Below are 23,885 nucleotides of genomic sequence, written 5' to 3'. Positions count from 1 at the left end.
CCATCCACTGAGAGAATGCTGCAATCAACTAATGGTTCTCCTCCTGCTTTTTGACTCTTCATTAACATACAGCACACTCCTACATCAGTTCATCTGTTTCTTCTCAAACCCCCAGTTGCTTGTACTGAGCCAGGTTCTGGTTCTGCTGGAGGTTTCTTCCTGTTAAAGGGCAAATTTTCCTCTTCACTGCTGCTACATGCCAACTCGGTATGAGGAATTGCTATAACGTCAACGACACAAATGCAAGCAACTGCCGCTAGTCATGTGACTCTATGCAGTCTGCTGGGTTTCCTTAGACTCAAAACTTTTTAAAGTACTTTGAATATTGAACTCAGCTCAATTGAATTGAGACCGGAGATGTGAGGTATGTGCTTTAAATGGACACGTATCCCTGATTAGCTTTGGTTCACAGCACTTACACAGAAACAGCTGACCTGAGCTAAAGGGAACAGTGGAAAATCTACTTGTGTTTACTAGCAACTCGCCTACTTTTCCTGCCATTTAGATGCTGCGTAGGAGACAGTTCAAGTCCCATAGAGCCTATCCACTGAAAACTTCATTTCTGCTCATTACTGAAGGGCAAATCAGGACAACTGGAGTTGTTCACATTATGAACATTTTTTTAATTTACTAAGTTTGGAAGCAAACGTTTTTCTCCTGTCACAAACTTTAAAAAAAAATATGCAACACTTTGCACATGGCCCCGAGGCTGAAAATACTTTTCTTTTTTTTTTTTGAGAAAGTGCTTAAGAGCTAGTGAGAAGATTTTCAGTTCAGAATATGAATGCCTCTCCTCATCTACAAAGAATTTCACATTCTTCCCTGACTGTCTCTTACAAGGTGAAACTCTTGCTTTTTGCAAATTCGTCAAGGCTACCGTAAACGATTCACCTTAATTCGGGAGAAAGAAAAAAAAAACCCTTCCCCTGGCACAACTTTGTCCTGAGTTTTATGTTCATGCTTTTAAAAAAAAAAAGTACTTTTAGCTTTTATCCAAAGCTGAAACTGGAATGTTGGAAATCTGAAATTCTTTGTTGTCATTTGTGTTAGAATGCACCAAAAAAAAAGAAAGAAAAAGAAAACAGAATAAAAGAAAAACTTAACAAATACTGTATCAATGTATAACATTGTAAGCAACCTCAGCCCCTAGAAAGTGAGTCTAAATTCCCTTTGGGATTAATAAAGTATTTTTACATTTGAATGCAGGAACAATGATGCCCACACAGCAGTTATCCTGACTGGTTTATCCATTGGTGATTTTTTAAAATTTTATTATGTCTGCCTAAAATAATCACAGTTTTCCATGAGTTTATTAAATGATATGAATTCCCCATTCTCTAATATCTTTCACAGTGATAATATGTTTTTGTAATCACTAATTAAAATGTCTGCCCTATACTAAGCTAACCGTCACTGACCGACGTCAAGGAAGTACGAATCACGACAGACCGACTTAGTAACTAAACGGCACAAATAAATATCCTTATTAATAAATTCTACGATGCTTTATTAACAATTTATCAAATTTAAAAAACTATTTTACCTTCTTACTTCCGGTTCCACGGACGTCCAGCAATGGCGGTCGCTTCAGTTGACTTTCTTTCCCCGTGGAAAGTTCGAGAACTCCAACACGTGACGTGATTGGTCGATGGTTTAACATATTCTGTGTGTCTGGTTTAAACAGAACAACGCATAAAGTCTAGGAAACGACGGAATTTGGGAACAATATTTGTTTTTCAAGAACGTCTGAACATGTGAAAGACGTTACTCCATAAAATCAGCTGCGATGAAAGGAAAGAGCTCTGAAGACACAACAAAACGTTGGGCTTCAATACGGTAAACCTGCTGCATTTCTACTAAAGTTTAGTAGAAATGTTGTTTAGTAACTAAACAATGACTGAGACGTTTGATTTCAAGATTGATCTTAAGAAATGGGGCAATTTGTGACAAACTGAGCGTCATATCTCCACTTTTAAAAGAAACTGGGCATTAAAATTAGTCAAATAGTAATGACAGTTGTTCAGTTTATATATATATATATATATATATATATATATATATATATATGTTAAAATTTAAGGAAATACATTCCAATTAGATCATATTCAAAAAATTGTGCACTCAAATTCAGCTCATAAAGTTTTAAGGCCAGGCCACTACAAAACCAGAATTTCCGGTTTCCTATAATTTGTTACTACATGCTTTAACTGCTCAAATATTCAGGCCATCATGTGAATAAAAAAATATTGTTAAAACCAAAGCTGGCGTCTTTAGAAAGTTAATATAGAAATTTAATTTAGAAACTGTTAAACTTATATAGTGGTTCTGTACCATTCTAACCATTGTCATTTTAAGGCATTTACTTACAGTGAGATAATTCCTAAAGGAAGAAGTAAGCCACTTCTGAAAGTTTGACAAAGGAAAATTGAGCCATCTTCATAATGTTCATGTATATTTCTGTAAGCTTGTCAGGAACCAGTTTAAGTTCAGTTATGCAAATATTTCCTGTCAGTTAGCTTAGAGTCTGTACACTCTTCCTCATAGCAATAATGTGCTTTAACAGTCAATTAACATAAGTTTTGACTAGCCAACCATTTCAAAACAGAAATTTGTTGATGTAAGCCTTTTGTTTTTATAACCAAATTAAATTTAATTGACCTGAAATTCGATCAAGATCCCAACAAATAAGGTCAGCTTAAGGAACTGGAGCCATCATTTGTCTTCCTTAGTAAAAAAAAAAATTAAATATTAACGTTTTACATTTACTGCGTTACCTGAGACATAAAGGCTACATGAGATTAAGCAACAGAAAATATGGGATATTTTAAAGGTTGAATGTGTTGAGAAAAACAGAAGCGGCCAGCCTTTTAAATAACTTGAGACGCTTGTGATGTTTTACAAAGTCTGAACTTTGTGGCCCGGTCTGCACCACTGTAACATTTCCTCTGTTATTGATTAACAACAATCCCTCATTGGACTGACGTCCACTACATTCTGCTGTCATAAGAAACGGGCAGATGAGGATTAACTGTGGAGAAGCTGCTAAGGTTGCAGGTATACACATGTCTGAAGTACCTAAACAAAGCCGCCGCCTCCTCTTTGTTGTTACTCTGATGAACGCAGAAGGTGTCAGGTGACTTTAGCGGGCCAACGCCGCCCGCCGCCTTTAACACGCCCACCTGAGCAGGACCAGACAAGCTGGATCTCACCCGCTCAACCGCACCCGACTAACTGCTTTCACTGCTTATCCCAGGGCTACCAAAATAGCTGCACAATGCATCTTATAAAGTATTGTGCACATGAGTTAACCTTGACAGCTAATAATAGATTTCTGTGAGGCCTTTAAGATGATTACAAACTAGGACATGAAGATGATTTTAATTTTAAAAAATGAATTGGGAACATTCCCATATATTGAGATGAACGGATATATATCAATCAATCAATCACATTTTATTTGTATAGCACATTTCAGCAGCAAGGCATTTCAAAGTGCTTATATATATATATATATATATATATATATATATATGTGTGTGTGTGTGTGTGTGTGTGTGTGTGTGTAATTACATGACTCTATCATCATTTGAAGGCAGAACCAAGAATGAAATATTAAAAATGCACTACGAACAACGGGGGAGGGAAGGAGGTAGGATTAATTTGAAATAAATCAGACGTTGGAAGTTTTTGAACCCTGTGCTCTACAGTTTTTAATACAATAAACTAATAAGACTGTCCATCTGAGTGGGTTTATATTTGATGTAATTTTTATTTGTTGAGTCAGCATAGTTTGAGACAGATAATGTGTGAAAAAAATCAATCTCCTCTGCCTTCTCCTACTGCTAATTAGAAAACAACTAATCAGAGCCAGGAGGAGGGTCTTAGCGCTGTCGATCATGCCGGTGTGTGCTACTTTGATGTCAGCGGATAAACTGTTTTCCTGTAACAGCGAGCTGTTTCTCCGCCGTTAGTGCATTCCGCAGCATGTTCACGTGCAAGGTTGATTGACGGCGCTAAGACCCTCCCCCTGGCTCTGACTGGCTGTTTTTGGTCAGGAGCAGCACACTTCTTCAAACAGCAGTAGCAGCAGGGAGAAGGTGGAGGAGCTCAACTTTATCACAGATTATCTGTCTCATATTATACTGTCACTAGATGGTGAAAGTATTAAAAAACATGTAAAAGTTACATACATCAGCCCCCCCACTCCTCCGCTGCCACTGTCGACCCCATGCAAACTTGCTCCGCCCCTGCTGTATTCCATGTATCAGTACAAGGAGTTTTATTTGAAAAGAAAGTCTGAATTATGCATTTAATCTTGAGATGATTTCTGTGGTTTCAACTTCGGGATTGGCCCACGCAAAAACCCCCCAAAACACCTAAAGAAGCTCCGTGGAGCTCCACCCACACCACGTCATACCCGACCTTCCGCAGGTGTCACAACCAGGTTATTTCCACTCTATCAGCTGAGGGGGAACAGGGTGATTCCCAAACGACGCGCTTGTCTGAGTCAGGCTCTCATTAGATCCAGCGTGTCCGTGAGGCCGCGGAAAGTTGCCTGAAGTTCGCCGGGTAGAGAGAGAGAGAGAGAGGCAGGAGGGGAAGCGGAGGAGTGAGCGAGGAGGAGCTCCGGGACTTCCACCGCCGATCTGCGGGCTCTGTGCGGGCTCTGAGGTCTGGGATGGCGGCCGTGAAGGCTCTGCAGCAGTGGTGCAAGATCCGGTGTGAGGGCTACCGGGATGTGTCCATCACCAACATGACCACGTCCTTCAGGGACGGCCTGGCTTTCTGCGCCCTCATCCACAAACACAGACCCGACCTCATGTAAGTACGGCGGCTGAGGAAGCAGGACCCGCGGCGAGGTCTGCCGTGTGTCCGGAGCTTTAAAACACAAGGGAGGATCTGTTTGCGCTTTGTTTTATTACTATTATTATTTTTTTACTGCTCAGACTCTATCAGGGGTTTTATTTTCATTCAGTTTTATGATGGATTTAATAAGAAGGCATTTACGAGAGAACATCCGCGTGGGTCCGTGGAGGAGAAGTTTGGAGAAAAAGTTGAGCCGTGGACTCGGTGGAGCTCAGGGTTCAACGGGACGGATGTGCTGAAAGAACCGATTAAACTTCAGCATAAGTGTAACTCTGTGAGATTAATGTTTAGATATTACAAAAGTTAAATGCTTAACAAAAATGCACATCAGTAGGATATAATTGAAAAGCTGATTTCAGTAATTTGATTCAAACACTGAAATATGCCTAACTTAGATTCCTGACAGTGATATAAATCTATTTCAATTCATTTTGATGATTTGGATTATTTCTAATTCTGATTGCCAGTCAATTTGAATACCGCATGAAACCAAAACTAAACCACTGATGGGTAGTTGATAAGAAGCAGACTTATCAACTACATATTATCTAAGCACAAGCTTAGATAATATGCTGCATCTGAGCATGTTGTTGGAAAGTTGAGTGGAAGGAAGACAGTGTGGTGAAAATGACAACTGCAGTTGTGGCCACTACTTAAAGAGTCATTTGTGTAAAACTAGGACCAGTCAAGTATTGAGTTCATATACTGTACAGTACATAGTAATACTTTACAGTTACTGACAAATCTGTAGTAAAATAATGTTGTTGTTTTTTTTATTTCTTTGTTCTTCCTCGTCATGACAACATAGATCTTTAGATACACAAGAACTCTTGGTACTGTTCAGAATAGAAGTGAAGATTTGAGGATAAACTTGTTGTTAAACTTTGACAGTAAAATGATCAGATTATAGGTTTGTTTTTTAAAACCTGTGTATAAGAATAAGTCACTTCTTTCCATTTTACAACATTTTACAGTTCTATTGTATGTTTTAATCAGCGCTTCATCTGTAAAAATGGCTTTTTAGACAAAGTAAAAACTCCTGTGAAATGTGCAAGAAGAGGTTGAAAAACGCAGGATCAGTTCTCAACAGTTCCAGAAAGCAGGGAGAAGATTTATTTATAAATCTGCCTTATTGGAAGCAAAATGTAACTTCTGCAGCGTCTCTCTCTCTCGCATTCTTTCCTTGTGTTTATCTTTGGAGAAGAAGAAGAAGAAAAAAAAAGTCAGCTCTTGATTCTGAAGACATTTTTCAAAACAAGCAGCTTTCATTAGGGCAGAAATATGTAAATATTGTCCTCTGTAATGCCGGAGTATCGCCGGGACACGAGTAAACTCGACATGAGCTCATTCTCAGATTAATTATTTAGCTATTACAAAGCCTTTACTTATCACATATTGAACCTTGGCCGGCGTCCACCTTGGTTTTTTCTTCCTTGTCGTGTTTCTTTAACGGCAGCGTCGTATCAAACGGAGATAAAACTGCCCTCAGTGTGTTCTCCATCCCAGCCTCCACCGGCTGCCAGACCGCAGAATTGCAGGACGTTTTAATTTTAGTCGTGTTTCTGGAGCTCTAGACGGTGGTTAAATGCGCTGCTGGAGTTGCTCAACAACGGCCCGTGTGATTTCTGCAGCCTGAGCTTTGTGTTGGTTTCAGTTTTGGATGCATGGGATCAGTGACGGAGTCGACATACATCTAGTCTGACTCACTCGCACTGTCGTGTCATGGCGAAGTGAGGAAACTATGCATGACTAAACAACACATGTCACTGCTAAAGAACTAATAAAGGTAGCTGGGAAAGTTTGATCTCATGTTTCTTTCTTCTTCTTCTTCTTCTTCTTTTTTATTTTTTATTTCTCTGTTGCAGCAATTTTGATTCCCTGAAGAAGGAAGATGTCTACGACAACAACAAGCTGGTGAGACATGTTGTCTTTGACATGAATGCTATAAGTGTTTTGTAGCTCTGGCTGACAAGTATTGTATGTATCATAAATATTCTTCCTTGTATTTCATTACATTTGGGTGAGTCCCAGCAAGTGCTGTTGCAGCACAATAATGGTTTTGTTTTGGAAGTCCAAGCTGGGAACAATTGTGGGAAGAAATGATCTACTGCATGTCTTAAAGGATGGCCCAATGTTTCATACACAAAGGGAGATAATAAAGGAAGCGCTGTAGCTTTTAGACAGTTTCAACATCTCTTATCCAAGCTGCCTGTTTGATACTTTTCCTGTCATTTCACTCACTTAGGAACCTACTTAGCAAAAACGACTGCCAGAAAATTCCCAGAAGAATTGTTTGGCTTTATAAATAAGGAGTCTGGCCCAGCATGTTGGATGAAGCCAACATGTTGGTGGAGGACAGATTGTCTTCTTCAGAGATATCTTAACTCTTTGTTTTGGATCAACAGCAAAAGTCTATTGTTTTTTTTTTGTCACTTAACGTTGTGTTTGGTTTTCCTTTGTGAACCTATTGAAACATTGTTGCCTGATTTAACTTCTCCAGTCCATTTAATTTTAGCTAACTGACTGCTAATCCTGGTGTACTGTCGCATCGCTAGCAGTTTCTTAAAGGGGCAGCCTTCTGTAAACTTGACTTTTTTTAGCTTTACGTCACGTCATGACGTCATCAGAGAGGTCATTCAAACCTACCACGCACGACTTTGGACTGTGGAGGTTGAAGTACGTGGAGGAAGTAGAAAATGCTAACTTCCTACATAAAAACCTAGGCTGAGATTTGAACTCGGCAAATTCTTGCGCAGAATCGCCCCCTGGATGTTTTCAGTAAAAGATCCCCGTAGTACAGGGTTTTATGAAGCGATTGGACCTGCCACTGCCAATGGACTTGAGGTGGTGCCATTACCTTGTTCTGTTTGCTCACCAGCATCTTCGCTAGCTTTTCTGTTTCTTCACTAAAGCTTATCGACCGTTAGCTCAGGCTAAGCACAGCTAGCAAAGGGTGATACTCCCAAGCTAACATAGGCTACCTATTATTTGGCAGGATTTTTTATTTTTTATTGCAGCTACTTCTTTCTCCTCTTCCTTTTTTGTCTTGGCAACTCTGTCCATTTTCTTCTAATACGAGTGAGACCTGTGGCTAAAACGGGAAAGGCCACTCCACCTGTTTGGCAGTATTTCAGATATTGAAAACAAAAAAACTCAAACAAATTTATAATTATTGGATAATTATTGATATAGACTGAAATGGAACGCTTATTGTGATCCATTTTTCAGCCATATAGTCCGGTCCAAATCTGGACGACAGATGGATGATAAAACAAAGGTGTGCGTTTTGTTGAGTCACTCTGCCCACATTAAAACGTACAGTTTTGTCAATCTGATTCCGGCTGCATTTATTTGTTTAATTATGAACGAGGGGAAAAAACGAGAAATGAAGAATGGTATGTATTATGGGAAAGGTCTGCTATACTCTGAGTGAAACGGATTCCAAAGCTCAGCAGCCAGTGTGGTGAAAGACTGGCTCCACTGAGCATTTTTAGAAAGTGGCAGGGCAAGTCAACGACAAAGTGAGTTTTGAAAGGCTCTGATTTGCCGATGATCTGATTTCTGATCAAGTCGTGTATCTGGTGGTCACTGGCAGGCCTCAGCTTGTTTCGTTTCCATTGAACTGGTGAGTGAGAGTCAACGCTCGAGTTGCCAAACTTCTCCTGGCCGCCTTTCGTTCTGCATGAGCTGTGAAAAAACAGGCTCGGAGATGTTTTCAATACCAGGCGTGCAGGAACAAATTTCTTTCTAAAGATGAGAAAGCATGATCACTTTTCTGCTGATATTTAAACTTATAATAATATTCAATATTTTTTGCTGCACCAAGGCCTAAAAAAAAAAGCTCACAAAGAAACTCATACACAAAGTCAGACAGCCTCCTCTTTATTACTTTGCCAGTTGTCTGGTTTTGCTTAGCTAGAAAAATGACATTGTTTTTGTTGTTTTAGTGATTAAACATCTTTTTTATTATTATTTCCAGGCCTTTAAAGTTGCAGAAGAACAACTGGGGATTCCGGCTCTGCTGGACGCGGAAGACATGGTGGCTCTCAGGGTCCCTGACCGCCTCAGTATCTTGACGTATGTCTCTCAGTACTACAACTACTTCCATGGACGCTCCCCTAGTGAGTTCTAACCCTGCGTCATTAAGTCAGTCGACATTATTGTCCGTCTTTTCTCGTGTAATTCGTTTACGTCTGCGTTCAGTTGGCGGCATGGCGGGTATAAAGCGTCCGGCCGAGGGCGCCAACGACGAACCTTCAGGGAAGAAGAACCAGCCGGTTGCTGCCAAGGTGTTTCCAGGATCTAAACCCAGCAGGGAGAACAGTCCTCCCCGCCCTGCCAATGTTACGAAGCCGTCTCCGTCACCTAAACAGATCAGAAATTCAACGCAGGTAAAGACACTTTTAGGCTGCATTTGGATCTCGCGGGCTGGATACTTTTTTCTCGCTTACTTTGAGAAGTATTCACTCACAAAATGCAAAATTGTAAGTGAAATCTATTGTAACAATGACATAAACGACTCCAGATGAAAGATTCTTCATGTTGCCGTTGTCATCAGAAGGCCTGTCACAAAAAACTATAAATTGTACCAGTCGTTATCGCCATGAAGGATAACATTGTTGACCATTTTCATGTAATACAGTCATAATAATGGCATAATAAGAATGCATTGTCAGAGATCGATGAACTTTAGAATCTAGTGAACATTTAACACTAAAACTGGAAGGCATTTGAAATATCCAAAACAAACAAAACAACAGAAACAACAACTAAAGTAAGTTATGATGAAGCTGTAAACAAAATTGACTTTAAAAAATGGCTACTACCAGACTGAAGACTTTTAACATCCAGTTTTTGGTAAAAAGAGAGAAAAGAGAGAAACAATAAATCATGCAGATGGAAATGATTAAGCTTCTTTTATTATGCAATTTATTGATTTATTGCGACAAGCCTAATCATCATGTAGAGCAAAAATGAATTTCCAAAAAAAGTAGATGTCCTCACTGCTGTCTTAAAAGAAGTTTTTCATTAACTGACGTCTTTGTCTTTCAGGAGCATCATGTTGAGAAATCTCAAGCAGGAACTTTAAGCAACAAATGTGTGTCGTGTAACAACCACGTTCACCTGGTGCAGCGACACCTAGTGGAGGGAAAGCTCTATCACAGGAACTGCGCAAGGTAAGGACACTAATGGGAGAATGGATTCCTGAAATTCATTTGAGTCGCAATAAATGATATAATATAATAATATAAAGCTTGATGAAAAGAAAGAAATAATTTGGAAGTCTGGAAATGAGACTGAGTTGTTACGAATTTTAAGTGTAGATTTGGAAAACTTTTCATAAATAGTTAATTATCTGCAGTGCCAGCTGTATTATATTTGGTTGGACTCAGAAGACGCATTGAAATAGAAGTTTCTTGTTTCGGTTTGAAAACCACTTGGATTTTTCTTACATTTGTTTTTAGCAAAGAGCGGTGCTACAAACTTGTTTTAATTCAACCTTCAAGGCTTTATTGAATTCAAGTCCAGTCTTTGACAAGGCCAATTGAAACCTGTAACAATTTTTTTTATTTTGTGCCATTCACAAGTGGAGCTGCCTGGATCATTGTCCAGACTGCAAACCTCAACTATGTATAATAAACTACATAATTTTGCGATTGGGAAAAGTTTTATCCAATCCTTTAAAACTTCAACAGAGTCCATTCCTGCAGGAAGTAATTGCTTCTCAATACCCGGAGGTCCAGGCCCTCTGCACCTATCTGTACAAAGCAAAGCGCAGAGGGGTGTTTTGTTTTTTTAACCACGCTAAGTCCTTTTTCTGATGTTAAAATTAGTTTGATGCTCTGAAACATTTAATTGTGGCCACAAAAGTAAAAACAGAAGAATTCTGTACGACCAGTCCACAAAACATATCGTCTATTAAAACCACGTTTTCTTTCCTGCATTTCAGGTCTCTTTCGACGAACACGAGCTCCCCGTTTCGCGATCTTCCCACAAACACCCACATTTCCAAATTCAGTCCCCAAGCTGAACCCAGTAAACCCGCCACAGTGGCTCCGGCTAAAACACCGTCCAGACTGGGGCCGACGTGGGTGACGGAGAAGCCCGGCTCTCCTCCGAACGGCTCCAGTTCGCTTTCTGCTTCACCTTTCTCAGCTCCTGCTTCGGAGACCCCGAAGGTTCCCGTGTCCAAAGCGCCTGCCTTTACAACGGGCGTCAGCACCAACCCCACGGCCGCTCCCCGGACCTCCGTCACCGCGGCCAAAACCTGGGAGTCAAAAATGAAGTTTTTACAATCTGATGACAGCAGCGCCAACCACGAGGAGAAAAAGACGTCAGTCTTTAGTACAACTGTGAATAAAGGTCAGACCGCGAACAGCAAGGGACAGGACGTGTTGCCGGGTCAGACTGTAACCGTGGTTGTCAATGTTAAAGATGTGGATAAAGGGGGCGCAGCTAAAACAACTGCTGCGGGTAGCAAGGCGAGTACAAATGCTAAAGAGTATGACGATAAGACGAGAGCATCAGCAGCAGCTTTCATCTCCAAGAAACTTCCTGAGGAGAACAACAACAACAACAAGCCATCGTGGACAAACGTAGCGCTCCGAAAAACTGACAAGTAAGCCTGATCAGAACGGAAGATTTATGCTTAACCCTACAGTACTTTGACTAAAACATGTTTTTCACATATTTGTTAAAACTAGCTATGTTTGCGTTAACAGCAAAATTGCACAATTGAAATTAGGAAGATAAATTCACTCTATGGAAACAAGCCAATTTTGAAAAAAAAACAAAAAAACCTCCCGATTTTCAATAAAAGGCTTTTGCACTACGTTAAGGTGGGTTTTCAGCCATATTGAAAAACATTTTTCTCATTACATTTCACATGATCGACTGCCAGATGTTACTACTAGCGAAAACCACAAAGAAGAAGACAGGAAGTAGAAACTGGATGATGCTTTGTTTGTGCTCTGACAGCATCACACGGTTCATAAAAAGTTGTGCATCATTCCAACCTGTTGAAGCCATAACTCTCATGTAAAATGCCGTTCTACAATTTCCCCAAAATGTCGCAGAAGTAGACGCTCCCAAGGTTAAAGGGCTAGTTGCTTCAACGATTGAATGAGACGCCAACTTCTCCTCTGATTGGCTGAATTATGGATATATCTCATGTAACTGTCTACTATTCACACTAAATCTGCTGCTGACATGATTTAGTGCTAATAAGCTTATTCATGTTTGATTTAAATTTTATTTCTTATTTTAACAGAAACACCTCAATTGCAAAATTGTGTTCTTTTTGACATTAGTAGAAAATAGACAAAGGTTTGCGCACATTTGTAATGGAAACGGCTCCTGTCAGTACGACATGAGATAATCTGTGAAAAGATTACCTTCTGCCTGAGCTACTATTGCCATCTGAAGAAATGCACAGCTCCCAGCCAAAAACAACCAAGCAGAGCCTGCAGGAGGGTGTTAGCACTGTCAATCATGATCGTGTACATGCTGCTCAATGTTCTAACGGAACTTTAACTCACCGTTAAAGGAAAACCGTTTATCCACGTCATCGGTGGCCATGCTCACTCGCTTTAGCATTCACAGCAGGCTCCGTTGTGGTGAACCAGCTTTAACGTAGCAAAGAGAGGAGGAAGTTGTAAGCGGCTTGTAGGCGAGGTTGATCGACAGCACTAAGCCCCTCCTCCTGCTTCTGATTGGTCGTTTCTGACAGAGTGGTGTATTTCTTCAGATGGCAGAGGAGCTCCATTTCTTTTTTTTCACAGATTATCTGTCTTACACTTTACTGTCACAGTTTTAACAAATTTTTTTAACAAAAAAAAAGAAATTTATTTTTTTTTTAACCCCTCCAGGGGGGTTTTTGTGGGCTCTAGTGTCCCTTATATGAAAGTAGGCTGACAGGAAATGGGGAAGGAGAAGGGGGAAGACATGCGGCAAATATCGTCGGGTCCGGGAGTCGAACCCGCGACGGCCGCGTCAAGGACTGAAGGCCTCCAAATATGGGTCACGCTAACCACTACGCCACCACGGCACGCCCAGGAATTTTTATTTTTATAAAAGTTGCATTCTGCTGCTTAAGCTCTTGTTCACGTCGAACGTCTTGTGATAAAGAATGACTTTGAATGAGTTTAATTTGTTGTGTTCAGACCTCTAGAGGAGACCCCAAAGAAGACTGAAACGGGGGGCGTCCGGGGGAAGGTGAAGCTGAAAGCAGACCCGTCTCTCCTGGCGGACCTGCAGACTCCAGAGCCTGAAAAGTCGGCTACCAGTGCGGCGGGTCGGAGCGGAGGAGCAGACAAGACTCCAGACAGGGGAGGCCTAAAACCCCCCCAAACCTCCCACAACACATCAGGTTAAACACACTCTTTCAAGGAGTTATTATCTCATCTGACATGGCAATCTAAAGGTTACATTCAGGTGTGGAATGTATCTTATTCATTTAAAGTCACAATGTAAATAACTTAAATCTTTGAGAGGGACATTTTTTGTGACGGAAATAAAAAGGGAGTGAAATGACACTTGGACTCAGCAATGTCTCCTCGTTGGAGAGTTTTCTGCAGCATTACCTTCTACGACGGAATATTGGGGCCAGGATAAGAGAATAAAAGTAAATAAAATTATAAAATTAAGTCAAAAATTTATGAGAATAAAGTCCTAGTATTATAGTATTGTTGCTGCATGCGAAATAAGACAAAACAAATGTACAAGTACGTCTTCAGCATAATACAGGAGCTTGTTTGTAGTAAATAATTCTTATTATTGATGAAAAAGTCCTTGCTTATCTCACTTATGAGAAGACATTTTTCCAGTGTTATAAGTGAAATAATCTTTCAGTGGAACTTGTAATTTTTCATCAATATTAAGGAATTATTGACTTAATCCAGGCTCCTATATTTTGATGAAAAGTTACTTGTAAGTTAGTTTTGTCTTCTTTCAAAATTCACTTACAAGTTGGTTTTAAAACTAACTTACAATTTTCAAAGTTTTGACCAAGAATACTTGATCTGATTTTGTGTTCCTGCAGTGTAGACACAGTGAAGGAAGCTGTTCATTTTTATTTTTTTAACTAGTCAAGCAAAAAAGAAAAAAAGGAAAAACTTAACTGGCTGAAGCGTCTCCAATTAGTTGCCTGCGGGGCCATCTGCTGGTTAAAATTGGTTTTGGCACCATGTTGCACGCCCTACCTCTCAGCCACTAACCCGTGCATATGCATGTCATTGGAACAAAAATCAATTAATTTAGAAGAGAATAAATATAATGCATAAGTAAATCCATTGCACTCACCTAATCTTGGATGGAACGAAACTTTCTTCACCTCAATCAAAGTAAAACTCAAGTTATATTATTTGGTCAGAGTCTTCGCACTACAAATCCAGATCTGATTCTTGGTTCTTTAGCTCGGTTTTGTCAGACCTCTATTAGGAATCTCGGTTTTACTTTTGATAGTTGTTTAAAGCTAGATAAACAAGTTAGCTCTGTCGCTAGATCAAGTTTTTATCAAAAGTTAAATCTTTCTTTTGTTTTAAGGACTTTGAAGGACTTATCCATGCCTTCAGTACATCTCGTTTGGATTATTGCAATTCATTATACAGAGGCATAAATAAACCGCAGATGCAGCGACTTCAAATGATCCAGAACGCAGCAGCACGGCTTCTGACAGGAACCAGGAAGCGTGACCATATAAGGCCCATACTGGCCTCTTTACACTGGCTGCCTGTTTTTTTATCGAATAGATTTTAAGATTCTTTTATCAACTTATAAAGTTTTAAATGGATTAGCTCCCCCTTATCTTCGGGACCTTTTAAAATTTCAGTCCGTGTCCAGAACCCTACGATCAAATAATCAGCTTTTACTGACAGTTCCTCTGACCAGACTTAAGAGGAAAAGAGATCGGGCTTTTTCTGTTGTTGCTCCTATTCTATGGAACAATTTACATTTCCAGATTAGATCTGCCCACAGCCTGGATCATTTTAAATCGCTTCTCAAAACCCATTTTTATTCTTTGGCATTTATTTTGAAGTAGCGTTTTGTGTTATTGTCTGATTTTATCAATTTGTGTTATTGTCGTTCATGTACAGCACTTTGGTGCAGTTTTACACCTGTTTTTAAAGTGCTATATAAATAAATTTTACACTGACATTCACATAAGGCAAGATGAGAATCCAAATAATAACCAATAAAAGTCATAAACTTGTCAGGGGAACATTAGTTGGTCATGTGTGAAATCACCCACTTAGTATTTTTTTCCCCTCTGGGCTACATGATCTTAAGCCCATGAAATGGCTGCATCATTAACCTGGCTGTGAGTAAAGCGAAGCTTCAGACGCTTCATTGGTCCATTAAAAAAAAAAAAAAAAAAAAAAAAATTAGTTGAGTTCTGGATTATTCCAGAAGGTTTAATGTTGCGCTGCTTTATCAAGATCTCAGAGTAGATTTAAATGCCAGTTTGGCTGCGTCAAAGTTTCAGATGTCTAGAGTCTTATTTTGAAGAACCTTTATCCCTCTGGTAACTAAATCAGCGTCATACCGCCACGCAATGTTTGATGGTTACAACACTGTTCTTAGTTCTGGAATTATTTTGACCTCAAATTTACTTCTTTTGATTTCTGGCACCAAGTTTAATTATTTGTTTCCTGACTATAACAAAGAATGCATTTGGCTTTCCCATTACTTCAAGATCGCCTTAGTGGCAAAATATTTGTTTTTAATTCAAAAATTTATTATTGACAGAATACTTTATTTATTTTATTTTTTTTGGTTATACATTTTGCATAAATTCCCAATATTCTGTGTATGTGTATTATGGACTTGAAACCTTCATATACTGGTACATCACAAGTTTACACTGCAAAAACACAAAATATTATCAAGTATTTTTGGTGTAGTTTCTAGTAAAAATATGTTAGGGTTCGCCTAACCCTAACCCTTAGACAAAACTGAATAATAAGTAACTTTTCGGTGAAATAGAAGAGCTTGTTTTAAGTCAATGACTCCTTAATAATCTGGCAATGGAAAAGTACCAGTTCCACTGGCAGATTATTTATGTATAAGATGGGAAAAATGTCTTATTATAAGGGAAATCTGCCAGTGGAACAAGTAGCTTTTCATCAATATTTAGGATAAACTGACTTAAAATAAGCTCTTACACTTTGCTGAAAAGTTACTTGTAAGCTAGTTTTGTCTTATTTCAAGAGTTAGAAGATATTTGCACCAGAACCTAGACCAGAATTACTTGGTAAGATTTTGTATTTTTTTTAACTTTAGTGAAAGAAGATGACCAGAGAGATAAAAAAAACAAAACAAACAACAAATGTATTTGATTTTGTTTGTTTGTTTGTTTTTAAACTTTTTTTGTTTTTTGTTTTGCAGCGTCAGAAAATGAGTCTCCTGGAGCCTGGAGGTCAAAGCTCAAACCTATCTCCAAAGAAGCAAAGTAAGCCATTCTATGAACTAACATGTATTTATTTTTTAATCGGCTCGTTTGTATCTGCTAACGTCTGTCCACTGGTGACTCCCTTCCTCTCTGTTCTAACAGCAGGGAGTGTTTGTACATGGGTGTCCTCTCAGCATACTGACACGGAGCGTTAATTGTTGGAGATCTTTCTTCCCTCCTCATGTCTTGTCCGTCCCTCCTGTCCATCCATCCGTCCTCCTGCAGGACGCCTGAACCCGCTGCTCGGCCAAATGGCCCAGCCGTCATTTGTTGTCGCCGCTCTCCGTCTCTCCCCTTCCGCCCCAAATGGCGTCAGGACGGAGCGGAGTCCTCCGCGGTGCAGCATATGCTCCTTCCAAAGAATCCTCTCTCCTCTTCCTTCTCCTTTCATAAATCAAAACTCAGAACCGCGGTGGATTGAAGCAGATGAAATGAGGTCGATTAAATTCTCGGTTCCTTTGCCTAATTTTAATCTCGTCTGTTCAGACCTGCAGGTCTTCCTCAGTCTTCGCCTAAACCGTACAGTAATGGAGCGACGAGGACTTCAGAGCCTGGTGGGCCTTCGGCGGTCAGCACCGTTGTTTCTGTGTCAAAGGGTAACGGCGACATCAGCTGCACTAGTATTTCAGTTTTCAATTGTTAAAGAAGTAGAGAATAATCAATGTTACATTCACATTTTGAATTTGATCTCTTATCAGAATCTCAGAACGGGCCGAAAGAGCAAATTCCCAACGCCGCCAAGTCCGAGTCAAAGAATTCTAAGGTATGCGCCTTAAGAATTGGCCCTGTCACAATAATCAGAAAATCAGTTCAACGCTTGACAAATTAAAACAAACTCAATCATTCCCACTTGCATAATTTATTGTTTTTCTCTTTTGTTTTTTTCTATCCAAAACTGGATGACCAAAGTGTTCAGTTTGGTTCTTTGGTCTCAACTAGTCTTTTTTTTTTCCAAGGACAGTTTTGTTTAGTCTTCACTGTCCATTTTATTTGATGTTTCTGTTGTTTTTATTTCTTCATTTTGGACATTTTAAATATGTTCCAGTTCAAGTGATGAATGTTCCAAGGCTTCCCCCCAGGTGACTTGCTCAGCCTGGTGTTTGGGTCCTAGGGCAGTCATTCATCCAGTGACTCGTCGTGTTTTTGAGTTTAAAAAAAAAAAAGTTTAAAATTGACAGGAAATTTTAAAATATCACTTGATAATTATGTATTATTGAAAGATTGGAAGATTAATACCTGAATAACAACTATAAAGTCTTAAAAAATGCAAATATTTTAAAAAGACCTGAATAAATAAGCAATGCTTAGCCTGGTGGGGGCACAAGAAAAAGCCTAGTGGCCCGCCAGGCTTATAATACACTAGGGGAAACCCTGTGGTCATTAGAATTGAAAGTTTATTCATCTTTGAGAATGTATCCTTGCATTATTGAAAATGGACTCAAAACAGCAATATTATAGTTTATCGCGGTAACTTCTGGTACAATATATCATCAAGCAAAATTTGCTATTGTGACAGGCTTATTAAGGATACAATGTAAAAAATCAACAAAAAAAAAAATTACTTTAAAAAAAAGGAACAAGGACAGAAAAAAATAACCAATAAAAAGAAAAAAAATCAGGCATGCACATTAAATGTCAAAATGACTGAAGTTTTATTACTGAACAACACAGCATACATGGAGAAGGGAGGGGGACAATATTCTTAGCAAGCAGTGCAAAAAGATTTCTATGTATAATTTGCATTGGTGGGATCCAGCTGATTATTTAACTTCAACTTGGTAATTTTGGACAAAACAGAACTTTGTAAATACATCAGTATTTACAATGTTGTCGTTCTTTGGCACATTCACACATGGTTCATTTCAGCTTGTTAATATTTCATCTGGTCTCACCATTTTAGTAAACAAGTGAAACGTTTGTGAAGATAAAAACTGACTAAATGTTAAACAAAAACAGATGTAAAAAGAGAATTTTTTTACATTTGGAAAGACGAGTAAAGTCTGAGTACAATCTTATGTCGTTAAAAAAAAACAACAAAAGGGCACATGTGGAAAAAAAAATAAACGTGTTAAATCTGTCAAAAATTTTTTTTTTTAAAACTGCACAAAACTTTGCTTATGTATGCGAACGTCTGCAGACGAAGCCCGGCTACATCCCCAAAGAGGACATCGCCCGGGAGCTGAAGGAGATTGAAGAAAACCTAAACGAACTGGAGAGGAGAGGAGTGGAGCTGGAGTTGAGGCTGCGCAAGAGTGAGGAAGGTGAGCCAGCGACTCCCAGAATGCACGTCTGGAGGGGAATGTAAGGGGAGGGAGCGCGCCTCTGATCGGACGCCTGTCTGTTGTGCCACAGAGGGCGGCGACGACGACGAAGACGAGCTCATGGTGGAGTGGTTCACCTTGATCAGAAACAAGCAGGTGGCCATGCGTCGGGAGTCGGAGCTCGTGTATATGTGAGTACACACACGCCCACACACAAACACACGGGTTAGGAAAAAGGGGTTTTCAGTAATTAGCGGAACAGACTTGTGGCCAGAAGGTCGACAGTTTGAGGTCCCAGTGTCCTCCCTCCTCTGTCCCACAGCGAGGAACAAGGCAGCTGAGGCCCCCCACTGGCCACGCTGAACAGACAGTAGCTGGAGTCAGGATGTCGTTCAGAAAAACAAATTTACGACCTTGGACGTATTGGGCGTCAACGGAAATTCTGGAATCTAAAAAGCACTTTGCTGTAATCGCTTTAAAAAAAATAAAAAAATCACATCAAAGAATTGATAGCAGATAAAAAAAATAAACAGTCTGCTGTATCGTAGCTTGGAAAGGATCATAGTAGAGAAATATATTTTTACAAAGGTGTCCACACATCCTTAAAACTGCAGTACGTAACTTACAAAAATATGTTTCTTCCATATTTATTAAAACTGTCGCCGTGTCATCACAGTAGAAGCGACAATCTGTGGAAAAGAAATCAACTCCTCCAACACCTCAGTCTGCAAAACTGTGCCACTACCTGGTCAAAACAACCAATCAGAACCAGGGGGAGGGTCTTTGCGCTGTCAACCAATCTCATGTATATGCTGCTCAATATATTAATGGCAGAGAAACAACTTACTGTTCCAGGAAAACCGTTTATCCACAGACATTGGTGGCTATGCAAACTAAATAAAGGTTGTTTAAATTAGAGCAGTTCATAATAACTTCTGATTCAAGGCGAGAAATTCTTTGCAATTTGTTTTAAATGATGTTGTTGGGTTTTTTTGTTTCCTTTTCTCGTGTCTGCAGAGGACGAACTCAGGATCTGGAAGAAGAGCAGCCCAGTGTGGAGCAGGAGCTCAGGAGGCTGATGGAGAAACCAGGTGAGTTTTTAGAGGAGCAATCTCAGCGAGAAACTCCCCCCGAGTTCTGCGGCGCGACTGAAATACTGTCGTGTTTGCAGAACATTTAAAAACGTTCCGGGACAGACAGAGGGAAAAGCAGCTCATGGACAAACTCCTAGAGATTGTCAACGATAGAAACGCTATCGTAGAAGGTCTGGATGAGGACAGGCTCAGGTATGTCCTCCTTTTTATTTATTTATTTTTTCTCTTAAAGTTACAGTATGGATCTGATTTAGCAGATGAAATAAAAACTTTAATCCACAGAGCCCTGAATACGATCCTCGTATAAAATGCTCATGTTCCTCGTTACTTTACACAAATGCAGTGTTTCCACACACAGGTATGAGCTCATTCTAAACTTGTTTGCTCTTTGTGCTTTCTTTTTTTTTTTCTACAGGGAGGAAGAGGAGGATGAGGAGCTAAACAAGATGATGATGAATTTCAGTGAGTGTCTCCACCACCCCCTCTCTCCATTATGCTCATTATTAATCAAAGCCTCGTTGTCGCTGTGATTTTAGTCGGCGTCCGAGGGAACAGATTTCAGGTTTGGCTGAAGTGGATGGAACTTGGGGAAAAGTTTGTCTTTGTGAACTTGCGGTGCATTTTTAACGATTGTTGCCGGGTGATGTTTTCAGCTAATTTGATTTAATGTCTGCTAATGGAAAATGGCATCAAACATAAAAAAAAAAAAAAAGCTTTTCCTGCATCTTTGTTAGACAAAATGGTTAATGCGGCCGGTTAATTTGACCCTTTTGAAAACTCTGTTGGTCATTTGCAATTCATGATCGGGAACCCGGAGCGGAACGTTGTGGAGATTTATTGAAACTCGGTGAGAGGTCGGCGAGTAAACGTGGAACGTGGGCTAAACATTAGCCATTTCGCTTTAATGTATTCATGGAGTTCATGACAAACTTTCAGTATTTATTTCCTTTTTTCTTTGCTCTGTCTAAAGGCCTGTTTTGAGTTTGTTCTTCTCTTGTCCTCCCAGACATAAAGAAGGACAAAACCAAGAGAAAGTCTCAGAAATTCAAACTGTTCAGCTGGGGAGGCAAGAAGGACGAATGACGCTCCTGGAAACCGACACCACCTTGTTTTCACAAGCTGCTTCCTCTGATCACTGTCAATTCCTGGGATGACATCGATTCTGTGTGTGTAGGGGTGTGCATGCGTGGGTGTGTGTAGGAGAGAGAGAGAGAGAAAGATCCACCATTCTCTGCCTTGTGATGAGATTTACTTCAGTACTCCAGTTGTTTAGTTCTAATCTTGTTCTTGTCTTCATCTGTTGACTTTATGCCCCAACATTCTCAGTATCTGACTCGTATTTCCTTACTTGCATAATGTATTCAATACTGTATGTATTCTGTAACGCATAATGGGTAAAAAAACAACAAAAACAAACAAGATTTAATTCTGAGTTATTTTGCCCAGACTCTACAAAAAGATTGTCATCAGAAAAAATTATGACCAGGAATTTCTGTGCTTTATCTTTAGGAACCCGCCACAGTTATTGGCACCCTGGTGAAAATGTTTACGAACAACTTATGCTAGCATGTTCACATCAAGACACGCCTTGTTGCAGTTCCCTTAGCACTAGCGCTGGAGATTGAGCATGAATTTTGAGATTTCTCATTTGTCTGATGTGCGAGTTTTGGTTAGCTGCTGTTTTCTTTTGGCCGTTTCCTGCATTTCCTAAATCGCAAGTTCACTTATCTTTCCCATTTTGGAGAGTGGCAATTAGAAATTGGGGGTCGCATTTATACTCAACTTAATGTTTGCTGCACAATCTGTTCACTTTAACCAAAGTGTGCTTCAGTTAAATTAGTTTTTTTTAAGTGCTGAATATTGTGGCAAATTTGGTGCAGATTGAATAAATGTTCTCAAATGAGTTGTTTTAGTTTTAAGGTGGATTTTTTTTTTTACCTTGTGTGCCAGTAATTTTGCTGAGTTCTGTGTATCTTTCGGTTTCAGGATAAAGACATACATTTTGTTCTTCCACTGGTTCAGTTAAAACCCAATCAAGTTCAGACTTTTCTGAGGATTGAGTCTTTTGTCACGTTTCAGTTTGGTTGTTGCTGATGTACAAGTCTAAAGTAGATGACAGGATGTGCAGCGCGGTCTGCCGAATGGGAATGTTTAGTTTTGCTGGATAGTGCTTGAATGAGGTTCATTTTGTGGCAAAAGACTGCTTGTGGTTTAGTTCAGCTAGCTGTTAGCTCTGAAACAGCTAGCTGATGTTAGCTAATATCTAACAGGAAGTTGGCTAACAGCATGCAGATGTTGGCTAATAACAGCCGAATCTGCCGTTAGCTAGTGCTCACAGAGGCACTAGCTAACGGCAGATGTTAGCTGTTAGCAGCTGGTAGCTAACACGTAACGTGCTACATCTGCTGTTAGCAGATGTTACGTGTTACCAAACAGCAAACATCTGCTGCTAGCTAACATCTAACAGCCTGTTAGATCTGCTCTTAGCATATGTTAGCCTTCAAAGGGAAGCCACTAAGAGAGCTAGCTCCTGCGTTATAAGTTATTGACTTTCCGTAGTTTCTACTTTGTTGAAATTATAATAGTATGTAAAGGCTGGTCATGTGGAAAATCATCCGGTTTGTTGTTAAATTCCTCTATAAGTGAAATATTTATAATCGTTTTGGAATGATAGCCATCCAAATAACAGTATAATCTAAAGATTTTTATGCCGTGTAAAAAGAAAACAAATAATAATTCAGTCTATCTGCTACATTATTGCTGCTGCATTAAGAAAATGACTGGTTTGTCTCATGTGACCTTCATGTGTAATTACATGTAATTCATTAATGAGTCAGGAGAGCACCAGATGCGGTTCACATTGGACCTCCATATGTGTATGTTTGTAATATTTTTATTCTGTATTAAATGTATATGGCCATAAATAATGGTTTTGTTTTTTGTTTTAAACCAACAAACATTGTTTCCTTTTTTTTAGGTCGACCAAACAAAATTAGACGTTAAACTAAGTTGGTGTTTAAAAAACATACATTTGTAGAATAATGTTAATTCATTTGTGTAGTGTATAATATTATAAGTTTATATAATATTGAGTTGAGAAGTATTAAAGTAAACAACTACGCTAAGTTTCAAACAAATGTATTTTTTTTTTAAAAGTGCTCTAAATACATGAATATATAATATCAGAAACTACATTCATGCCAATATCGCCTGTCATGTAACAAGAAGATAATTTGAACACAAATCGTAACCTATTATGTTAATTTGGTTTTGATTTTATTATCCCGAATTTTGAAAGCGGAAGATAAATTGCTGTGCTGCACGTGCATCGTCTCCAACCACCAGGAGGCAGCACGCGACTTTATGAAACCAATACAGTTGGCGCGCTGACGCTTTGGTTAATTTAAAGAACAGGCTGGTGGTCAATCACAAAATCTGAGTGACAAAGTATTTCTGGGATTTGTAGTAAATTCATTTTGGATTTTGTTTTTATTCCCTGTAGTTAAAGACACACGTTCCAGCGTTCAAATATTCCCATAGATTCCTAAATATAAAAATTGAAACATAGAAGGAAAACAATGATAAAATAACATGGTATTATTGGAAAAATCTTAAAATCCTCCATTACATCTCACTCAAACAATAATCAGAACGTTATTATTAGTGTCATCCAATCATCTTGTCTCATACACTCAAAAATATACCGAATAGCTTGAATCCACACACTGCAGAAACAAAATCTTACCAGGTATTTTTGGCCTATTTTCTAGTGCAAATATCTTGGCACACTTGAAGCAACACACAACTAACTTACAAATAACCTTTCAACAAGATATAGGAACTTGTAAGTCAATAATTCTTTAATATTATTTCACTTATGGAAAAGAATGTCTTGTTATAAATGAATTCATCTGCAAATGAAGTTATGTTTTCATCAATATTAAGGAATTATTGATTTAATACAAGTTTCTATATCACGCTGAAAAGTTACTTGTAAGTTATTTTTGTCTTATTTCAAGAGTATTAAGAAAATGCACCAGAAACAAGTTATTGCTTTGTTTGGTTTTGTTTTTGCAGTGCAGACAGTATACTAGTTGGATGCTACTGTGTTTTAGGGTTGTAGCTGTAAGTTCTGGATCCTTTTTGTCTCTTCACAAAAACTTTGCATCAAGCTCTTCCTGGTCAATTCCAAAAGCCACAGGTGAAGTTATGCAG

General features: G+C 39.1%; 1 protein-coding gene and 1 long non-coding RNA gene across 3 annotated transcripts; one reads left to right on the top strand and one right to left on the bottom strand.

The window, feature by feature from the left end:
• Positions 1-4,442: 4,442 nt before the first annotated feature.
• Positions 4,443-22,594, top strand: LOC114145041 (MICAL-like protein 2). Of its 2 annotated transcripts, none has more exons than XM_028018364.1 (16): positions 4,443-4,821; positions 6,732-6,780; positions 8,846-8,987; positions 9,070-9,257; positions 9,919-10,043; positions 10,817-11,485; positions 13,029-13,234; positions 16,252-16,315; positions 16,802-16,911; positions 17,014-17,078; positions 18,453-18,576; positions 18,668-18,767; positions 19,594-19,667; positions 19,748-19,862; positions 20,086-20,132; positions 20,677-22,594. In XM_028018364.1, exons 1-16 carry the CDS (start codon positions 4,679-4,681, stop codon positions 20,751-20,753), a joined length of 2,298 nt encoding a protein of 765 aa, XP_027874165.1. In that variant the 5' UTR covers positions 4,443-4,678; the 3' UTR covers positions 20,754-22,594. The 2 variants fall into 2 exon arrangements, with proteins under 2 accessions (XP_027874165.1, XP_027874166.1); XM_028018365.1 differs by lacking the exon at positions 4,443-4,821 and adding an exon at positions 6,515-6,652.
• On the bottom strand, positions 5,262-6,365 carry LOC114145042 (uncharacterized). The gene is made up of 2 exons (XR_003595598.1): positions 6,268-6,365; positions 5,262-6,059 (listed from the first exon to the last, which is right to left on the bottom strand). It is a non-coding gene; the product is annotated as an uncharacterized LOC114145042 (long non-coding RNA).
• Positions 22,595-23,885: the final 1,291 nt, after the last annotated feature.

This window comes from Xiphophorus couchianus, chromosome 5 (assembly GCF_001444195.1).
Source record: "Xiphophorus couchianus chromosome 5, X_couchianus-1.0, whole genome shotgun sequence".
Classification (NCBI taxonomy): Eukaryota; Metazoa; Chordata; class Actinopteri; order Cyprinodontiformes; family Poeciliidae; genus Xiphophorus; species Xiphophorus couchianus.
The sequence above is the reverse complement of the archived record's forward strand: the minus strand, read 5'-3'. Positions and strand labels throughout refer to the sequence as shown.

Coding starts and splice junctions, on each gene's coding strand:
- LOC114145041 (XM_028018364.1), top strand. CDS start 4,679: ATGGCGGCCGTGAAGGCTCTGCAGCAGTGGTGCAAGATCCGGTGTGAG. Junction 8,988..9,069: donor CTTCCATGGACGCTCCCCTA/GTGAGTTCTAAC, acceptor GTCTGCGTTCAG/TTGGCGGCATGGCGGGTATA. Junction 16,912..17,013: donor CGTTGTTTCTGTGTCAAAGG/GTAACGGCGACA, acceptor ATCTCTTATCAG/AATCTCAGAACGGGCCGAAA.